Raw genomic sequence first — 17,005 nt, 5'->3', positions numbered from 1 at the left:
CACCAACGAGCGCCCAGCAGTTGCCTCGGGCACCAGTGAAGGAATGGGACGCCACACGACAAGAACTGCTTATCCTAGTGACCAGCATGGGAGCAGGTTGCAGACTGCTGTCCCTGGTAATCGCACACACTATTAAACACCATGTCCCGTCGTTTGCAATATCCGGGGAACCGCTACGAAGCGCAGATACTTCTGTGTAGTTATTGTCTTTGCATGAAAGTGACATTTTGTTCGTCTCTTTGCGTGCTTCTTAAAGATACTTTCTATCCTACCGTGTAGCAGTTCTTTATATGTATGGTCCAATTTTCATCGAGCTATGTCACTTGGCTTCAGGCGCTCATTCCGGAACCGCGGGACTGCTACGGTCGCAGGTTCGAATCCTGGCTCGGGCATGGATGTGTGTGATGTCCTTAGGTTAGTTAGGTTTAAGTAGTTCTAAGTTATAGGGGACTGATGACCACAGATGTTAAGTCCCATAGTGCTCAGAGCCAATTATGTCACTTGGCAGACACACATCATACAAAAATTACATTAGTCCTTAAGTTTTACACGCCAGTCAATATTGTGTCTTAGCACACTTTCACGGGATTGCTGCAATATTCTGTTGTATTTCCATGGACTGTGCGAGAGCCTATAAAATGACTTTTCTTAGTAAAGAGTTTGTTGCCGTCCAGCTGCGCTTCACTTCAACTACTTTTTGAAGTTTTCAAAGTTACATTTACGGTATTTACGTACATTATTGAGCTTCTCAGAATAAAATCAGACATAAATTAGTTAAGAAAAGGGGGTGAGGCTCACATAACGTTACAAGCCGCACAAGTTCAGTCAGTGGTCGCAATGCTTTAAGCGTTCAAGCGAAAGTAATTGTCTTTCTAATTTTGGATGTTATTCTCAGGACGCCTCGCAAAGAACAGCTGAAGATTCAGAAAGCGAGAAATGTAGGACATACTTCTATCAGATCGACGTTACTTGGTTGCTCAGAACAGTGTACATGACGTACTTCTTTGCAAATAAATGTTTATATTTTTTGTGCAAATCATCGTTACTGTAAAATATTGGAAGAGTAACAGTGATTTTTATGGGGGTGGTTTAAAAGAACATTACAACCACGTGATTCCTGGCAGTTTGCGACGGGACACGGCCCATCGAACACATGCTGATGTGAGGTGGAGTGTACACCATTAAGTTAAGTTATTCTTTTGACTTTGTTCACATGTACTTTTATGTGTCATCTTTTTCTTTTATAAATATATAGCTATGCTGAGCTTTTAATTATTGACAAAGGTCTTTATAGACACTTTTGAGTTTATTGTTCTGAAGAAGGTGTAGTTATCTACACCGAAACCTAGGTAAACACTTGGTGTTTTTTCGCAATCGAGGCGGATCTCAGTCCATTAATATCCTGGCATATGCTTTAAGTCAAGCCGGCCGGGGTGGCCGAGCGGTTCTAGGCGCTACAGTCTGGAACCGAGCGACCGCTACGGGCGCAGGTTCGAATCCTGCCTCGGGCATGGGTGTGTGTGATGTACTTAGGTTAGTTAGGTTTAAGTAGTTCTAAGTTCTAGGGGACTGATGACCTCAGAAGTTAAGTCCCATAGCGCTCAGAGCCATTTTGAACTTTAAGTCAAATCGTTAATCATAGGCTTAAGGGAAACTGGTATTCGACTGCACTACTGATTCCACAATTCTTCCTTACCTTTAGACTGTCTTCGTACTACATTAGTCATTCTTCACTTCATTCTCAGTTCCGTTCACTCAGTACTATCGTAACTATTTCCAGATATAGTGAAGCAGAATGAAAATTAGCCCTCCTCAGTTTCCACACCTCATCTGTGCTGCACGTTTATAAGTCTCAGCTGGTTTAGTCTGTAGTGAGTGGAAACTAAAATGAACTAAGCATAATTGCTATTGCATCCGAAGGCACTGAAACGCATTCTCATAAGTTATAACATGAATCACAACATATAACTGTATTCTCTGTTATAAACATATCTATCAATGACACCTTATTGTGCCTTTCGGTTTTAGGACCACACAGCAGTCAGACACATCCAAGTTCACTCTATCTGTTGTATTTTAAATTTTATCTTAAACGAATACAAAGCAAAGTGCGTACAAAAGTTTACGTGGCCACTCAGATTTACCATAAGCTTCAGGTACAGCAGTATTTCCGGTGCTTTGCGTTAGCAGTGAATTGTAACTAGATGTCACCGCTTTGTACGGATAACAACCCGCTGATACGTCAATTAGGTGACGCCCTGTCGCCTGCAGAAACTGCCGCTGCTGCAGCCGCAACAATAGCGGGTGCGCTTCATGCCGCCTGTTGTCGACGTCACGTTTGGCGTCGGAAGCAGAACCTGCACAGGACGCAGGGCGAGGCAGTTCTCGGCAGCCAGAACACTCTTCCGTGATTCCTCAGCAGACAAATCAGCATCTGAAATTACGAAGTAATATCTCTAAGAAAGGCAGTATGCACGCATTTAAACAAACAGGAATTAACCTCGTGAACATCAGGGTAGCTACATACCGTAAACACAACAGATAAAATGTGGCGCATTGCCTTTATGCATTCACTTCCAATCCAGAGGGAGGAAGTTCGTAAAGTAAAGTCTGCGAACAACGTCCGAAATGTGCGTTGAGATATTGTACCTGACCTCCTACTTTTTATGTGCTATTACCGCAGTATGCAAACTACGACTTGTAAGATGACGAGGAAAAATGAATTAATGTTGAATGCTGCATCCTTTAATGTGAGTAAATGTTATTTATACGACTTACGACTTGTGCAACTTGTACACATATATAACTTGTACAGAGTCCTGATAGCAGTTATAAGAATCTAAAGGCATGAGCGGGAGGCAGTGGTTGAGATGGAAGTGAGACAGGATTGTAGCTTATACCCGATATTATTGAACCTGTGCATTGAACAAGCAGTAAGCGATGCCAAAGGAAAAATTGGAGAAGGAACCGTAGTTCACGAAGGAGTAGTAAAAACTTTGCGATTTTCCGATGACTGTGTAATTCAGTCATAGACGGCGAAAGAGTCGGACAGTGTTTTGAAAGGAGGAGAGAGACAGATGGATGCTACAAAAAGAAAAATAAGGGTAATGGAGAGTAATCGAATTAAATGAGGCGATGCTGAGTGATTGGTTTAGTAAATGAGACACCAAAGGTACTAGTTGAGCTTTCCTATTTGGTCAGTAAAATAACTGACAATGGCCGAAGTAGAGAGGCTACAAAATGTAGACTGGCATTGCCAAGAAAAGTATTTCTGTAGAAGAGAAGCTTGTTAACGTCGAATGTAAGTCTACGAATTAGGAAATCTTTTCTGAAGGCATTTGACTGGAATGTAATCTTATGCGGAAGTGAAACGTGGACGATAAACAGTTCAGACAAGAAGATAACATAAGATTATATAAAAATTATACAAAAATTTTGAAAATTAGATGGGTAGAAAGCTTAATTAATGCGGGGGTAAAGAATGTCATTGGGAACGAAAGAAATGTGTGGAGTAACTTGACTAAATGAAGGAATCAGTGGATAGGACACATTCTGAGACATCAAGGAATCGTCACTTCAGAATTATAGGGAAATGTGAGTGGCTACGATTTTAGAGGGAGACCGAGACATGAATTCAGTAAACAGGCTCAAACTGAAGGTGGGTCGCAATAGGTATTCAGAGGCGAAGAGGTTTCCAGAGGACAGAATAGTAAGGAAAGCTGTATGAAACCAGTCTTCGAACTGAGGGCCAATACAACTGCGTAGCCGTTAATAAACTTACGATAAAAAATCGTAGTGCCAAATATAATTATTGTGGGATAGTGAAAATTCGGTAATACATTTGTCTAGGGAACCTATTTAAGTAATTAACATTGCAACATCACAGGTTAATGTAAGCACGAGATAAGCCATCGCAAATACGAAATGCTGGTACGTTAATAACCGGTGGAACCGACAGAAGGTGTAACGCATACATGCAAATGTTGTACAGATGTCGGATGACAATTTGAAGAAATGAAGTTCCTTACCAGTTGCACTTCCTCGGTGAATACAGGGAAGGTTAATTCTCACTGTGACCGACGCTGGAGCTGTAATCCGACAATTTCCCTTATGTGATGGACTGGAGACAGGTCTGATGATCGAGTAGGTCAAGGCAACATGTCGACACTCTGTAGAGCATGCTGGGTTACAACAGCTGTATGGGGGCGAGTGCTATCACGTTGGGAAGCACCTGCTGGAATGCTGTTCATGAATCACCAGCATAACAACTTGAATCACCAGACTGACGTACAACTATGTAGTCAGGGTGCATGCTGTCATACTAAATCGCACCCCACACCGTAGCTCCAGATGTAGGTCAAGATTGTTTAGCAAGCAGACAGGTTGGTTGCAGACCTTCAAATGGCAATCTTCATAATTAACACACAGCCATAACTGGCACAGAGTCAGAACTGGCTTTCATCAGAAAACACAACAGGGCTCCCATGTGACTTCTAATGAACTCCTGCTTGAAACTACTGAAGTCTCAAATGTCAGTGGTTTGGGGCTAATAGAATGCTAGCTACAGGACGTTTGGCTCCGAGCTGTTCTTGAAGCCTTAAGACATTCTTGACTAACATCAACTCACCACCTCTAGTCTCAAAGATAATTAACGCTCACGATCGTCACAGCGGTTATTTAAAGCAAACCTGATTTGTATCATCATACCGGCGTTTCTAGCGCCACTCTTATGCTACTGGTGCGAGATTTTAATAGACATCATCTTTCATATGAACAAACACACCTACCAACATTCGTCTATGTCGCACGCCTCCTTCTTGGTGTTGTGATTTTCTTTCGTCAGTGTGATTAAGTGCATGACCTTAAGCAGTTAATTAGGCATGAGTGCGGTGCATATTCAGAACATATTATAATCTTCATAGATTTCCCACTACCTTCTCTGTCATCCCATAATCTTTAAGAATAATGACGTCAGGTGTTTAAGCTATATAATTTTAACGACAAACTCAGGTATTTCCAGGTTTCAGGTCTTTTTGTAAGAAACGTAAGCCATCAAAAAGAGCCTTTAGGTGGAAGGACACCAAATTTCCCGAAAGACTGGCGCCCGGCACGCAATACTCATGCCGCTTCCACACTCTCGAGCACATTGTTCCGTCATCTGCTGATCTAGGGAGAATACTACCGTTGGAGTACGCCGGGTAATGGTAAGGTTGAACGATTCTCTTCAGTCATCGTTGGTCCCGTTCTTGCAAGATCTTTTTCCAGCCATAGCGATGTCGGAGATTTGGTGTCTTACCGGGTTTCTGATAATCACGGTACACTCATAAAATGGTACGGGAACACCCCTACTTCTTTGCTAGCTGGAAGACGCTGTGTCTAATCGCTCGTTCGCCGACGATAACACCACATTCTAACTCACTTAAATCTTGATAACCTGCGTGCAAACGAGCCACCAGTTCTGGGACACCGCTCCCCCCTTCCTTCTCAACCCTTCCTCGTCCTCCCTTCCTCCATCCCCAACCCCACCGTCGCCATCATGTAGTTTCCTTAGATGTAATTCGTATTGAAGTTGCTCGCGCCGAAGGTGTTGCAATATAAGTCGTGTTCCCCAACACGCCAACTCAAATTTGGGACAAGTACAATGCAATGTATTAGGCACAATGTTTAAGTTAAACTTGTCAGGGAACAACAACCACGCTCTGGGGCTACCACTGAAATATCAAGGGACGCTCCAGTGTCAGGAAAAAAAGGCCATGGGAAAGGTGCCGACCACGTATTACATGTCATTTGTTACTACACAAAAGTCCAACAGTCTATTATTGCGAGAGATCAAAAACACCAACAAAATACAAAATTGCAAAATTTCTTTAATTGAACCAATTGATTATTAATTAGTTAATTTAAACGAATAAAATGCACCAATTTATGGAGAACTGACAAGCAAGTAGTACAATTAAATATGACTCAGGTACGCACTTAGCGGTGGGCAAACAATAACACCAATGATGCTAAAGTTGGCAATTTCAACATCTGATGGGTCAAAAGGGGTGCTAGACATTAATGAATATAACTTACAACAAGTGTAGTAACATAAAATTACCCAAGTCTGCTATCAACACTAGTATCCAATATTTGATTAATCAGAGAGGTTCATATGCTTCAAATGGGTCTGAGCACTATGGGACTTAACTTCTGAGGTCATCAGTCCCCTAGAACTTAGAACTACTTAAGCCTAACTAACCTAAGGACATCACACACATCCATGCCCGAGGCAGAATTCGAACCTGCGACCGTTGCAGTCCCGCGGTTCCGGAATGAGCGCCTGAAGCCAAGTGACATAGCTCGATGAAAATTGGACCATACATATAAAGAACTGCTACACGGTAGGATAGAAAGCATCTTTAAGAAGCACGCAAAGACACGAACAAAATGTCACTTTTATGCAAAAGACAGCTAGAGCTATATCCCTAGCTCTGTCCTCACTGCAACATGTGTGGGAGCAGATCGGTTCAAATGGTTAAATGGCTCTGAGCACTATGGGACTTAACTGCTGTGGTCATCAGTCCCCTAGAACTTAGAACTACTTAAACCTAACTAACCTAAGGACATCACACACATCCATGCCCGAGGCAGAATTCGAACCTGCGACCGTAGCGGTCGCGCGGTTCCATACAGTAGCGCCTAGAACCGCTCGGCCACCCTGGCCGGCAATCAGACAGGCCCCTTGGGCATAATGAAGACACTGACGTGAAGAAGCAATAGAACACTATTTATCAAATTGAGCATTACACAACAGATATTGAAACTATTACGTTATAACAAAACTTCAAACATGGAAAACATGGAAGGGGCAGGTACGGCAAACCAGGTCTGAATAAGACTGTTTAGAAGAACGAGAATTACTGGTTAAATTAACGTCCGGTTGCTACGAGGGCTGCCATAGCAAACCAGGAGGCCGCAACGTCTCAGGGGCTACGGTGAGACGGAAAGCGGCGGGCCTCCCACGCGCCTTTGCACAGCCTACGCGGGCAGGCTGCTCCCGATGAATCGGTGGGTAACAGTTAACACACCGAGGAAGTGCCTCCAAACGGTACGAACAGCTCTGAAGGCCGAGATCAAACAACCAAACATATGGGTCATGCAAAATAATCATAGAATGTATGAAAATGCTCATACCAAGACAAGAAACTCACTGTGAGCGTAATACAACCAAAGCTTACGTATTACAGAAAGAATATTACAATAAGAATTACTAAGAGGATTAACCGGTTAATCTTACAATGAAACATAGCAACAAGTTAATGTAATAACCAAGACATCACAGTGTACACGAACACATCAACTTAAGTGACTACAAAATTTGGAAATATGTGGTAAGGTCCTGTAGGACCAAACTGCTAAGGTCATCGGTTCCTAAGCCCACAAACTATCTAATCTTACTTAAACTTACGCTAAGGACGACACACATACCCATGCCTGACGGAGGACTCGAACTTCCGACGCGGGGAGCCTCGCGGAGCGCGACAAGACGCCTTAGAATGGGCGGCTAACCTGCGCGGCCCAAGAGACTTAAAAGGTACAGCAAATATTGAGAGCTAACGCTCAAACAAACACAATAGTAATTATACTTAAAACACTCAATATTAATTTTTTTAAGGGGCAAAGTCTCACCAGAGTTGTGGGACTTTAATACCCAAATGAGCCGAGATTCATTGGTTCGCTGGCGCCTACTTACTAAGGCCGTAGGCAATTTAATACTCACTACATGAGTCACCGAAGCAACAACTTCCAATCCAAATCAGACTCCATTTCGACCTCAGAGGTCACGAACACACGTGGCAGCCTAGAGCGTATGACACAATTTCAGGACCGAATGACAAGATAAGCAGATATTGAACAAGTTGTAGTTAAAACAAATTTTAAAACACATAAATATGGCACTCAGATAATTTCAAAGACAGGCACAAAAGTGTAAATTTAACACTTTGGACGGAGAACCACAAGCATAGCGGGAGCAACTTCAGCACGGGAGCACATGTGTCAGTGAAGTAACGATTACGTTACGCCTAAAGGGCAGAACACACGGCACCAGAAAATGAACAAAACTCCAGCACCGACAACAGCAAGTATGCCTCCTTAATACAGAGTAGACCGGCTGCGTAGACATTGTTCTCAAGTATTACCGACCAACACAGCTCTACCAACCACCGGCCGCTTGGACCATCGTGCGTCCGTAGGCTACATGAACAGCTCACTGTACGTCACATGTACCTCTTATTTCTGCCTCCCTGACGGCGACCGATTGCCTGCTCATGTGGTCAACAAGCCAATCCAAGAAATCACAAACAAATCCTCAACTAACAGGTGATCGAAGCGCCACTCGGCGACTAGACAGAAACGAACTGCGCCAGTAGACGGAGATGTAAAACATATAACGAGCAGGAATGGCTGAATGTTAAGGCCAGTGGCTATCTTCGAGTGCTTTGTGTTGCCATATTTCAACAAGATAACGCAAAACTATAAGTTCGAGTGTTATCTTGGCCATCATTTGCCCCATATCTCTCACCCACTGAGAACATCTGGTTGTTGTTTGTCGAGAGACTGGCAAACCTTCCACCAGCCAATACGGTTGAGGTAACTTGGCAAAGAATGGAAGCACAATAGAATGGTGCACATTTATATGCCATTCAATCTCAGTTCGACTCAGTTCCCTAACGCGTCTGAGCCATCGTTGCTGCCGTAAGTGTTAGCTCTGTGCATTGAAGTTTGCTCCCTGTACACCCCTGAAGTATTAAAAAAAAATCACGTGTTGCTCCTATTAAGTCTGTGTACAACAGTAAGTAAAATTTGGTTTTATTATTTTCCTCGGTTACAGTGTTTATGATACTAAGAATATTGCTTTCCAATGTCTGTGACATTATGTCTAGAGACAACGGTATAGCTCTACAGTATTTTTTTTTCCTTTATTGTATTTCAATTCCCCTGCAGTTTGTTACGCTGCTCTGTAGCCTACAGACTTTGTAAAACGCAAGAAAGAAGATAAGAAACAATAAAAGCAGGCGATAAAATGGTGACTGAAATTGTAAAACGGCGGAAAATTGTGGAAAGTTAAAACATAAAGCAAAGGGTTGGCAAAGCTAATAAAAAAAACACAGGAAGGAGACGGGGAACATAGTAGACAAACAATTAAAAAAACATGGCGACAGTCTGGTTTTCGTTCGCAAGAGATATAAAAATCACATCCAGCGACAGTATCCTGTCCGTTAGCAACACTTTGGACAAGACACACAACACTGAACACTCAGTGTAAACACTGTACTAAAATGTCCACACAAAGATAACACATCATAGCCGTGGGCATGTGGGGGGGAGGGGGCGGGGGGGGGGGGGGACCTGGGCAGATGAAGGGGAAAACAAGGAGGGAGGAGAGGTAAAACGAAAGGGAGGAACCAAAGGAGGGAGAGGACTCATAAGGGGGGGGGGGGGGGGGCTGGGCAGACACGAGAGGGAATGGGAAAAGGCAGAGGAGGTTATAGAGCATCCGCATGGCGGACGGGAGGCGTATATGGTAGGCGAGGCGCAGTGCTTGACGCTCAAGGATCTGGAGGGACTTATAGAATTTGGGGGAGGGGGTACAGTATTTCACTGGAAGGTAGATTTATTATCTTCTTCAATTACTATGTGAGTGAGGTTTCCAAATGCTAGGATGCTTTTTTGGACTGTTGTGTCTGTTGACGGTATTCACAGCTTCGTCTCCTCAAAACGAGTGGTAGCCTTGCATTCTGTCTTCTCATAATCTCATACATGATCCAGTCAAGCCAGTGCGACCAACGCGTATGTTTGACGTCTACGTGCGATTACCACTCACTGACGGCAGGTGGCAGCTCGAGCATTGGAAGGTATATAAAGAGTGTCAGCGGGACGCTGAAGACAGTGCAGTCCTAATCGTAATGCGGGAATGGAGCGATTTATATGACATTAAAAAGAGAGGGCACAAGCATTGTCGCGAATAAAACAGTGACTCTTGTATACTATGACTTTCCTTTAATTTACACCTATGGTCACAAACTTTTTGTTAACAGATTACCGGTTTCGGTCTGTAATGACCATCGTCAGATCTGTTTTACAAAAACAAAGTCCTAATGTCCTGCAGTACATTAGGACTTTGTTTTTGTAAAACGGATCTGACGATGGTCATTACAAACCGAAACCGGTAATCTGCTAACAAAAAGTTTGTGACCATAGACGTAAATTAAAGGAAACTTAAAAAGAGAGGGCATGATCATTTGCTTCCGTGCGAAGGGCATTTCCAGAACTCCAAAGTATAAAAAAAAATGTGGTTCAAATGGCTCTAAGTACTGTGAGACGTAACAACTGTGGTCATCAGTCCCCTAGAACTTAGAACTACTTAAACCTAACTAACCTTAGGACAGCACACACACCGATGCCCGAGGCAGGATTCGAACCTGCAACTGTAGAGGTCGCGCGGTTCCTGACTGAAGCGCCTAGAACGGCTCTGCCACAGCGGCCGGCGAACGCCCAATTATGTAATGAACCAAGGGGCTAGCAACAGTGTTTCCTCAACGACCGTTCAGCGAAAGTTGTTGCGTTTGGGCTAATGCAGCAGGCGCCCTATTTACGCACTAACGCTGACTGCTGTTTTCCGGCGACGCAGGCTGGAATTTGAACGTCATTACTGCAACTGAACATACACTGTGTGCTGACAGATGGTGTTTTCAAATGAATTACGTATTATGCTCCAACCCACCGAAGGCCATTGGTATGTACGGCGTGAAACATCTGAGAGCTAATACCCTGCAACCATGAAGGAGCGTTACGGTCTGTGGAATGTTTTCGTAGCATTCACTGGGTGGTCTCGTCATTCTGGAAAGCACAAGGGATCAACGCAAGTACGCATCTATCCTTGGGGACCACATTAGCCTCTGCATACTGTTAGTTTCTCCTCGGCACGATGGCATCTACCAGCAGCATAATGAAAACTGTCACTCAGCTTGCAGTGTGCGTGAGTCGTTCGAAGGCCACCAGGATGAGTTTTCTGCACTCCTCTGACCACCAAACACCTCGGATTCAAAACCCAGTCGAGAATCTGTTGGACCACCCTAGCCGAGAAAGCAAACACAGGTGGCCTTGGCAATGTCGGCACCTTTCAGATCTTCATTGGCTCCCTTCCTGCACGTCTCGCTGGTGTTCGCGGTGCCAAAGGTGGTTATTCAGGCTTCTAACAGGTGGTTACATCAATGTGACTGCACAGTGCATAAAAAATTCATCTACATGTTTGAAAATACGTTCAGACAACAATTACTGGCAGTTGTACCACATGCAGAGTATCTCTCTTGTACTCTCCAGTCCATTTTCAACTTTTATGCCTCTTTGTGATTTTAACAAGACATGCTAGAATGTAATCGCGTTTGAGCGTGTCATTGGTGTCATCCATCAACTACTGTGTTATTTATAGATCGTCCTCCCGCATGCTTTGATATTCCTCAGTCTATTGAAATTACTGATTTCTGTTACATGAGAACGCTGTGTGGCGAAGGGTTCTATTAACCCAAAGTTGGAACACTGCAATTGGTATTATATCCCTAGAAATTATTATTTCCATAGAGACAGTGAAGCTTCTACTTCACAGAGTTGTGATCATTTTTCAGTGCCAGCTTTAAGTACTGCGAAAATGCATTGAAAGTTCAAATTTTCTCACAAATATCTGTAAAGTGATCCCAAATAAAAGCACCAAGTGGTAAGCGGTTTCCCCACTACTTTTCATGGTAGGTACACTTACAAAATCATTACTGAATCGCGTTTCTTGCAGGAAGAATCTTATACGATTCTTCAGGTGTCCTTAATCGTGTAACTTCTGTTAACAGCAAAGAATAACTTGAAAATTTTAAGGTGCCCATTGTGCTTTGTGGCTTTATATACGTTTGTTCCATTAGTCGGAATACTGATTGCCTAACTGAGTAGATTAAGAGTGCGCCACATTTGCTTTCTGAGATCTACTTTTCATTTGCATACTATCCTATTCACAATGGTAACTGTGCATTATCTGCACTTACGTACCTCTTCAAAATTTGCTACGTATCACCAGACAGATCAGTACCTAGGACAAAGATCCAAAAAATGCGAGTTGTGGTAACTGTGTTTCCTCCTCGAACAATATGAATGAAATACAGTGATAAAAATAGAATTTCATATTCTGGTGAGAAAGTATCTAACAGGTTGGCAGGAGACATCAGGCAGGAAATTGAGAGTCCCCAGATATTCTAAGACAGAGTTAATGAGTACCTAATTTCAGAGAGCAGAAACTCAATGACGGGAACTCCACACAACTTTAATGTTTGTGTCAAAGATTTTTTGACTTTGCCAGTGTACAAGTTGAAACATGCGAGACACAACACTCGTATTATTTTGTAAATGGTTCGAGATATCGAAACAAGGATTCGTCAAATGGTAGTTCTCAAAGTGACATGTAATCCTGTTGTTTAATCGTAACCCTTTTTATCAACAAAGGTGTTGAAGCAGCTGTTATTTTTTATTTTAAATATTTACCCGAATTGCTACTCTCTTATTCATTATTAAACCTAACCCTGCATTACTCTTATTTGATTTTGTATTTATACCCCTGAATCCACCTGAGCAAAAGCCCAGTTTCTGCTGTCACCGAACTTTACTAATTCCCACTATATCCATTTTCAATCTACCCATTTCCCTCTTTAAATTTTGTAATCTAGCTGCCCGATTAAAAGATCTAACACACCACGCTCCGACACATAGAACACCAGTTTTGTTTTCCCTGACGACGATATCCTGCTGAGTTGTCCCCACCCAAAGATCTGGATAGGCGACTCTTTTATCACCGGAATATGTGGCCCAAGAGGATACCATACAGTAGAGCTGCATGCCTTCGGGAAAAATAACAGCTGAAGTTACGCCTTACTTTCAGCCATTCGCAATACCAGCATAGGTATTTGGTTGATGTTACAGGGCAAGACCAGTCAGTCATCTAGAGTATTGCCCCTGCAACAACCGAAAAAGCTGCTGCTCCTCTTGACAAACCATAAGTTTGTCAGCCCTCTTAACAGATACCCCTCAGATCTGCATTGCTGAGGCATCATCTTACCTCTTAAAAAAAAAAAAACGCATGTTGAAATGTTTCCACAGTTAATGACAACTTTAATAACCAGCGATAAAGGCCATTGTTTTCGTTCTAGTTTCTTAGGTAAAGGCGTGTCTCGTCTTATGTGACTCAACCTGTGTAGACAGGTGGTAGTAGTCGGTGTAAGGTTGTTTATGTATTTTGTTCACAGTCTTATCTGGTACGAGAGGATGATCAGTGCCCTTCTTTCGAAGTTTAGTGTTTCCCCTAATACACTCCTGGAAATTGAAATAAGAACACCGTGAACTCATTGTCCCAGGAAGGGGAAACTTTATTGACACATTCCTCGGGTCAGATACATCACATGATCACACTGACAGAACCACAGGCACATAGACACAGACAATAGAGCATGCACAATGTCGGCACTAGTACAGTGTATATCCACCTTTCGCAGCAATGCAGGCTGCTATTCTCCCATGGAGACGATCGTAGAGATGCTGGATGTAGTCCTGTGGAACGGCTTGCCATGCCATTTCCACCTGGCGCCTCAGGTGGACCAGCGTTCGTGCTGGACGTGGAGACCGCGTGAGACGACGCTTCATCCAGTTCCAAACATGCTCAATGGGGGACAGATCCGGAGATCTTGCTGGCCAGGGTAGTTGACTTACACCTTCTAGAGCACGTTGGGTGGCACGGGATACATGCGGACGTTCATTGTCCTGTTGGAACAGCAAGTTCCCTTGCCGGTCTAGGAATGGTAGAACGATGGGTTCGATGACGGTTTGGATGTACCGTGCACTATTCAGTGTCCCCTCGACGATCACCAGAGATGTACGGCCAGTGTAGGAGATCGCTCCCCACACCATGATGCCGGGTGTTGGCCCTGTGTGCCTCGGTCGTATGCAGTCCTGATTGTGGCGCTCACCTGTACGGCGCCAAACACGCATACGACCATCATTGGCACCAAGGCAGAAGCGACTCTCGTCGCTGAAGACGACACGTCACCATTCGTCCCTCCATTCACGCCTGTCGCGACACCACTGGAGGCGGGCTGCACGATGTTGGGGCGTGAGCGGAAGACGGCCTAACGGTGTGCGGGACCGTAGCCCAGCTTCATGGAGACGGTTGCGAATGGTCCTCGCCGATACCCCAGGAGCAACAGTGTCCCTAATTGGCTGGGAAGTGGCGGTGCGGTCCCCTACGGCACTGCGTAGGATCCTACGGTTTTGGCGTGCATCCGTGCGTCGCTGGCGACAACATCGATGTACTGTGGAGACCTCACGCCCCACGTGTTGAGCAATTCGGCGGTACGTCCACCCGGCCTCCCGCATGCCCACTATGCGCCCTCGCTCAAAGTCCGTCAACTGCACATACGGTTCACGTCCACGCTGTCGCGGCATGCTACCAGTGTTAAAGACTGCGATGGAGCTCCGTATGCCACGGCAAACTGACTGACACTGACGGCGGCGGTGCACAAATGCTGCGCAGCTAGCGCCATTCTACGGCCAACACCGCGGTTCCTGGTGTGTCCGCTGTGCCGTGCGTGTGATCATTGCTTGTGCAGCCCTCTCGCAGTGTCCGGAGCAAGTATGGTGGGTCTGACACACCGGTGTCAATGTGTTCTTTTTTCCATTTCCAGGAGTGTATGTACGAAGTTATCGTCTGACTGGATTAGCACCAGCGGTAAAGTGTAGTACCAGTATGTGTCTGTTAATGTCTAACTTTTTTCACATTTATGAAAGGGGATGGGGTAAGATATATGGAACACGATTTGTGAATAAATGAATAAATGTACCTGGAAGACGAAGTAAGTCCGAGTTGGCCCAGCAGAACGAGGTAGGTAACGGTGGCAGAGATGGCAGACACTAGCAGCCTTCTGTCAATTGGCAGCAGACCGGATGCAGTGAACCGCAAGGTAGGCCCTCGCTCCAGCTGGCTGAGAAAGGCCTTCACCTCCGGCTCTTCCCCTGTGAGACCCGCAGCCCTGCGTAACAGAGTCGTTGCCTGTGCCTCCTGGTCCTGCAACGCCGAGCATGAGAGCGTCAGCGCCACCAGCTCAAACACGTGTCGCACCAGCCAACATGCGGAGAAGCTCAAGGACGGGGTGACGAGAATGCTCTCCACTTGTTCTGGCACCACCAATGCTATGAGCACTTCGTAGCTACTGTAAATTGTGCCGAGGACGCTGTACACTACGTGGAAGGTCATCGCTGGTGACACGTGTGTCTCCAGAAACTCTGCAGCACGCTGCAGCACCAGGTGAGCGCGTTGCAGCAGGCGAAGCCTGCCACTCAGGTCGACGTGTTGCTCTTTCTGCTGCCAGCCAAGAAGCAGCTGCGACAAATTGGGCTCTCCTAGACAGGACAGTGTCTTCACCAGACTGGCGTTCAAACATTTTAACCGAATCCAAAGTTCCAGCACTGATTCTACGAACTGCATAGTTATTGAAAAATCGCAGAATATCGCGTAGACCGTTATCGCCATCTGTAGCGTGGTAAACCTGCCGAATCTCTTTGAAAAAGTGGAAAGAGATGAAGCTCCAGAGATAACAGCTATAATTATATCCACAACGAAAATAAAGTTTCCTGCATTCCTCTGCATGTGGACAATGTTTGGATCCAGGAGTTTGTCTGCATGATGGATCGCAGCCAGGAAACTACTGAAGTGCGATAGTTTACTGAATGAACAGTGGAAGGACATGCTGAAACACCTGATATGAGTCATCAGTTTCAACAACATGTCAGTGTAAATAGTTACTCTTGGAGCGCTAAGATACAAGTGCTGACTCGCTACATAAAAATCAGAAATTGTCATAAAAACTGCGATTATTATCCATATTGATGATATAGTCAGATACTTAGTGAATTTTTGTAGCAGTTTCTTGTCAAAACATCGACAATCTTGTTGGTTGTAGCTACTTGGCGCAATCCCATGAAACTGCCAGATTCTATAAATCCACGTGATACTAATGGAATATGTGGTGTCTCCCATTCTAATTCAATGTATAGCTTTTCTTGCTACGAGTCAGTACACTTCCACTCTCTTGTGCCACACAGTTTATGAACTAATATTGCACTGGAGGCTTGAAATGTAGAAACATCATTGCAATAAAGTGAGAAAGCAGAGGGCGCTAGTATTACAGCTGGTCCTGTCCAATAAGCAACTAATCTCTTTAGTCACTAGAGTCTAGCTGACTTCGTAACTGTCAGAATTATCACTGTGTCGAGACACTGCTGTGGCAGACAGGATAAAGCGGATATTGATTCTTAACAGTTCGATACCGTGTTCTGTTGGCAATCAAGTAATGAGGGTCTGAAAAGTTTTTCAGTTAAAGTAGAGGGAAATATCTCAGTCTCATACCTTGATCCACTTAGCATCAGATAAGTACTGATTCTAAGCAATGACACATTCTTTTCATCCTACCTTAAAGATACACATATTGCAGTTTTTTTTAGGTAGGGCCTCTATATCCCAAATCATTTGAACACAACGTATAAAAATATGGAACAACGTTTATTTATGAGTTTAGTTAATTTATCACTATTCGCTTCATGATTAATAGGTCTGTGTTAAAGACATATAGGAGCTTCCCTAAGCCATGCGTGTATTTGTATTCTCTTCTGTATTGTATCTATTGGAAGAGGAGAGGTTCAAAGAATTCAGTAGATTTCTTCTGGTAAGATCTTTTACCACATATATTGCCTGTTAAACTTCACCTGGTATATTCAAATGTGAGAAGAAATTTTATGTGATATACCAGCAATTGATAAACTCGTAACGAACAACCAAGTTCAATGGGAAACATGAAACATTTTTTTAAAAATATATAGAATTATTTGAGTAATTCTATTACTGCTTAAGCATTTCAGAAATTTGGGTTTCGATGTG

At 44.0% G+C, this 17,005-nt stretch overlaps 1 protein-coding gene across 1 annotated transcript; it reads right to left on the bottom strand.

The window, feature by feature from the left end:
- Positions 1–424: 424 nt before the first annotated feature.
- On the bottom strand, positions 425–16,334 carry LOC126336126 (uncharacterized). Its single transcript, XM_049999615.1, has 2 exons — positions 14,913–16,334; positions 425–2,434 (listed from the first exon to the last, which is right to left on the bottom strand). The coding sequence occupies exons 1-2, from the start codon at positions 16,106–16,108 to the stop codon at positions 2,428–2,430; spliced, it is 1,203 nt and encodes a 400-aa protein (XP_049855572.1). The 5' UTR covers positions 16,109–16,334; the 3' UTR covers positions 425–2,427.
- Between the last annotated feature and the right edge of the window lie 671 nt (positions 16,335–17,005).

Source organism: Schistocerca gregaria, chromosome 2, assembly GCF_023897955.1.
Source record: "Schistocerca gregaria isolate iqSchGreg1 chromosome 2, iqSchGreg1.2, whole genome shotgun sequence".
NCBI lineage: Eukaryota > Metazoa > Arthropoda > Insecta > Orthoptera > Acrididae > Schistocerca > Schistocerca gregaria.
This window is presented reverse-complemented; position numbering and strand designations above follow the sequence as displayed.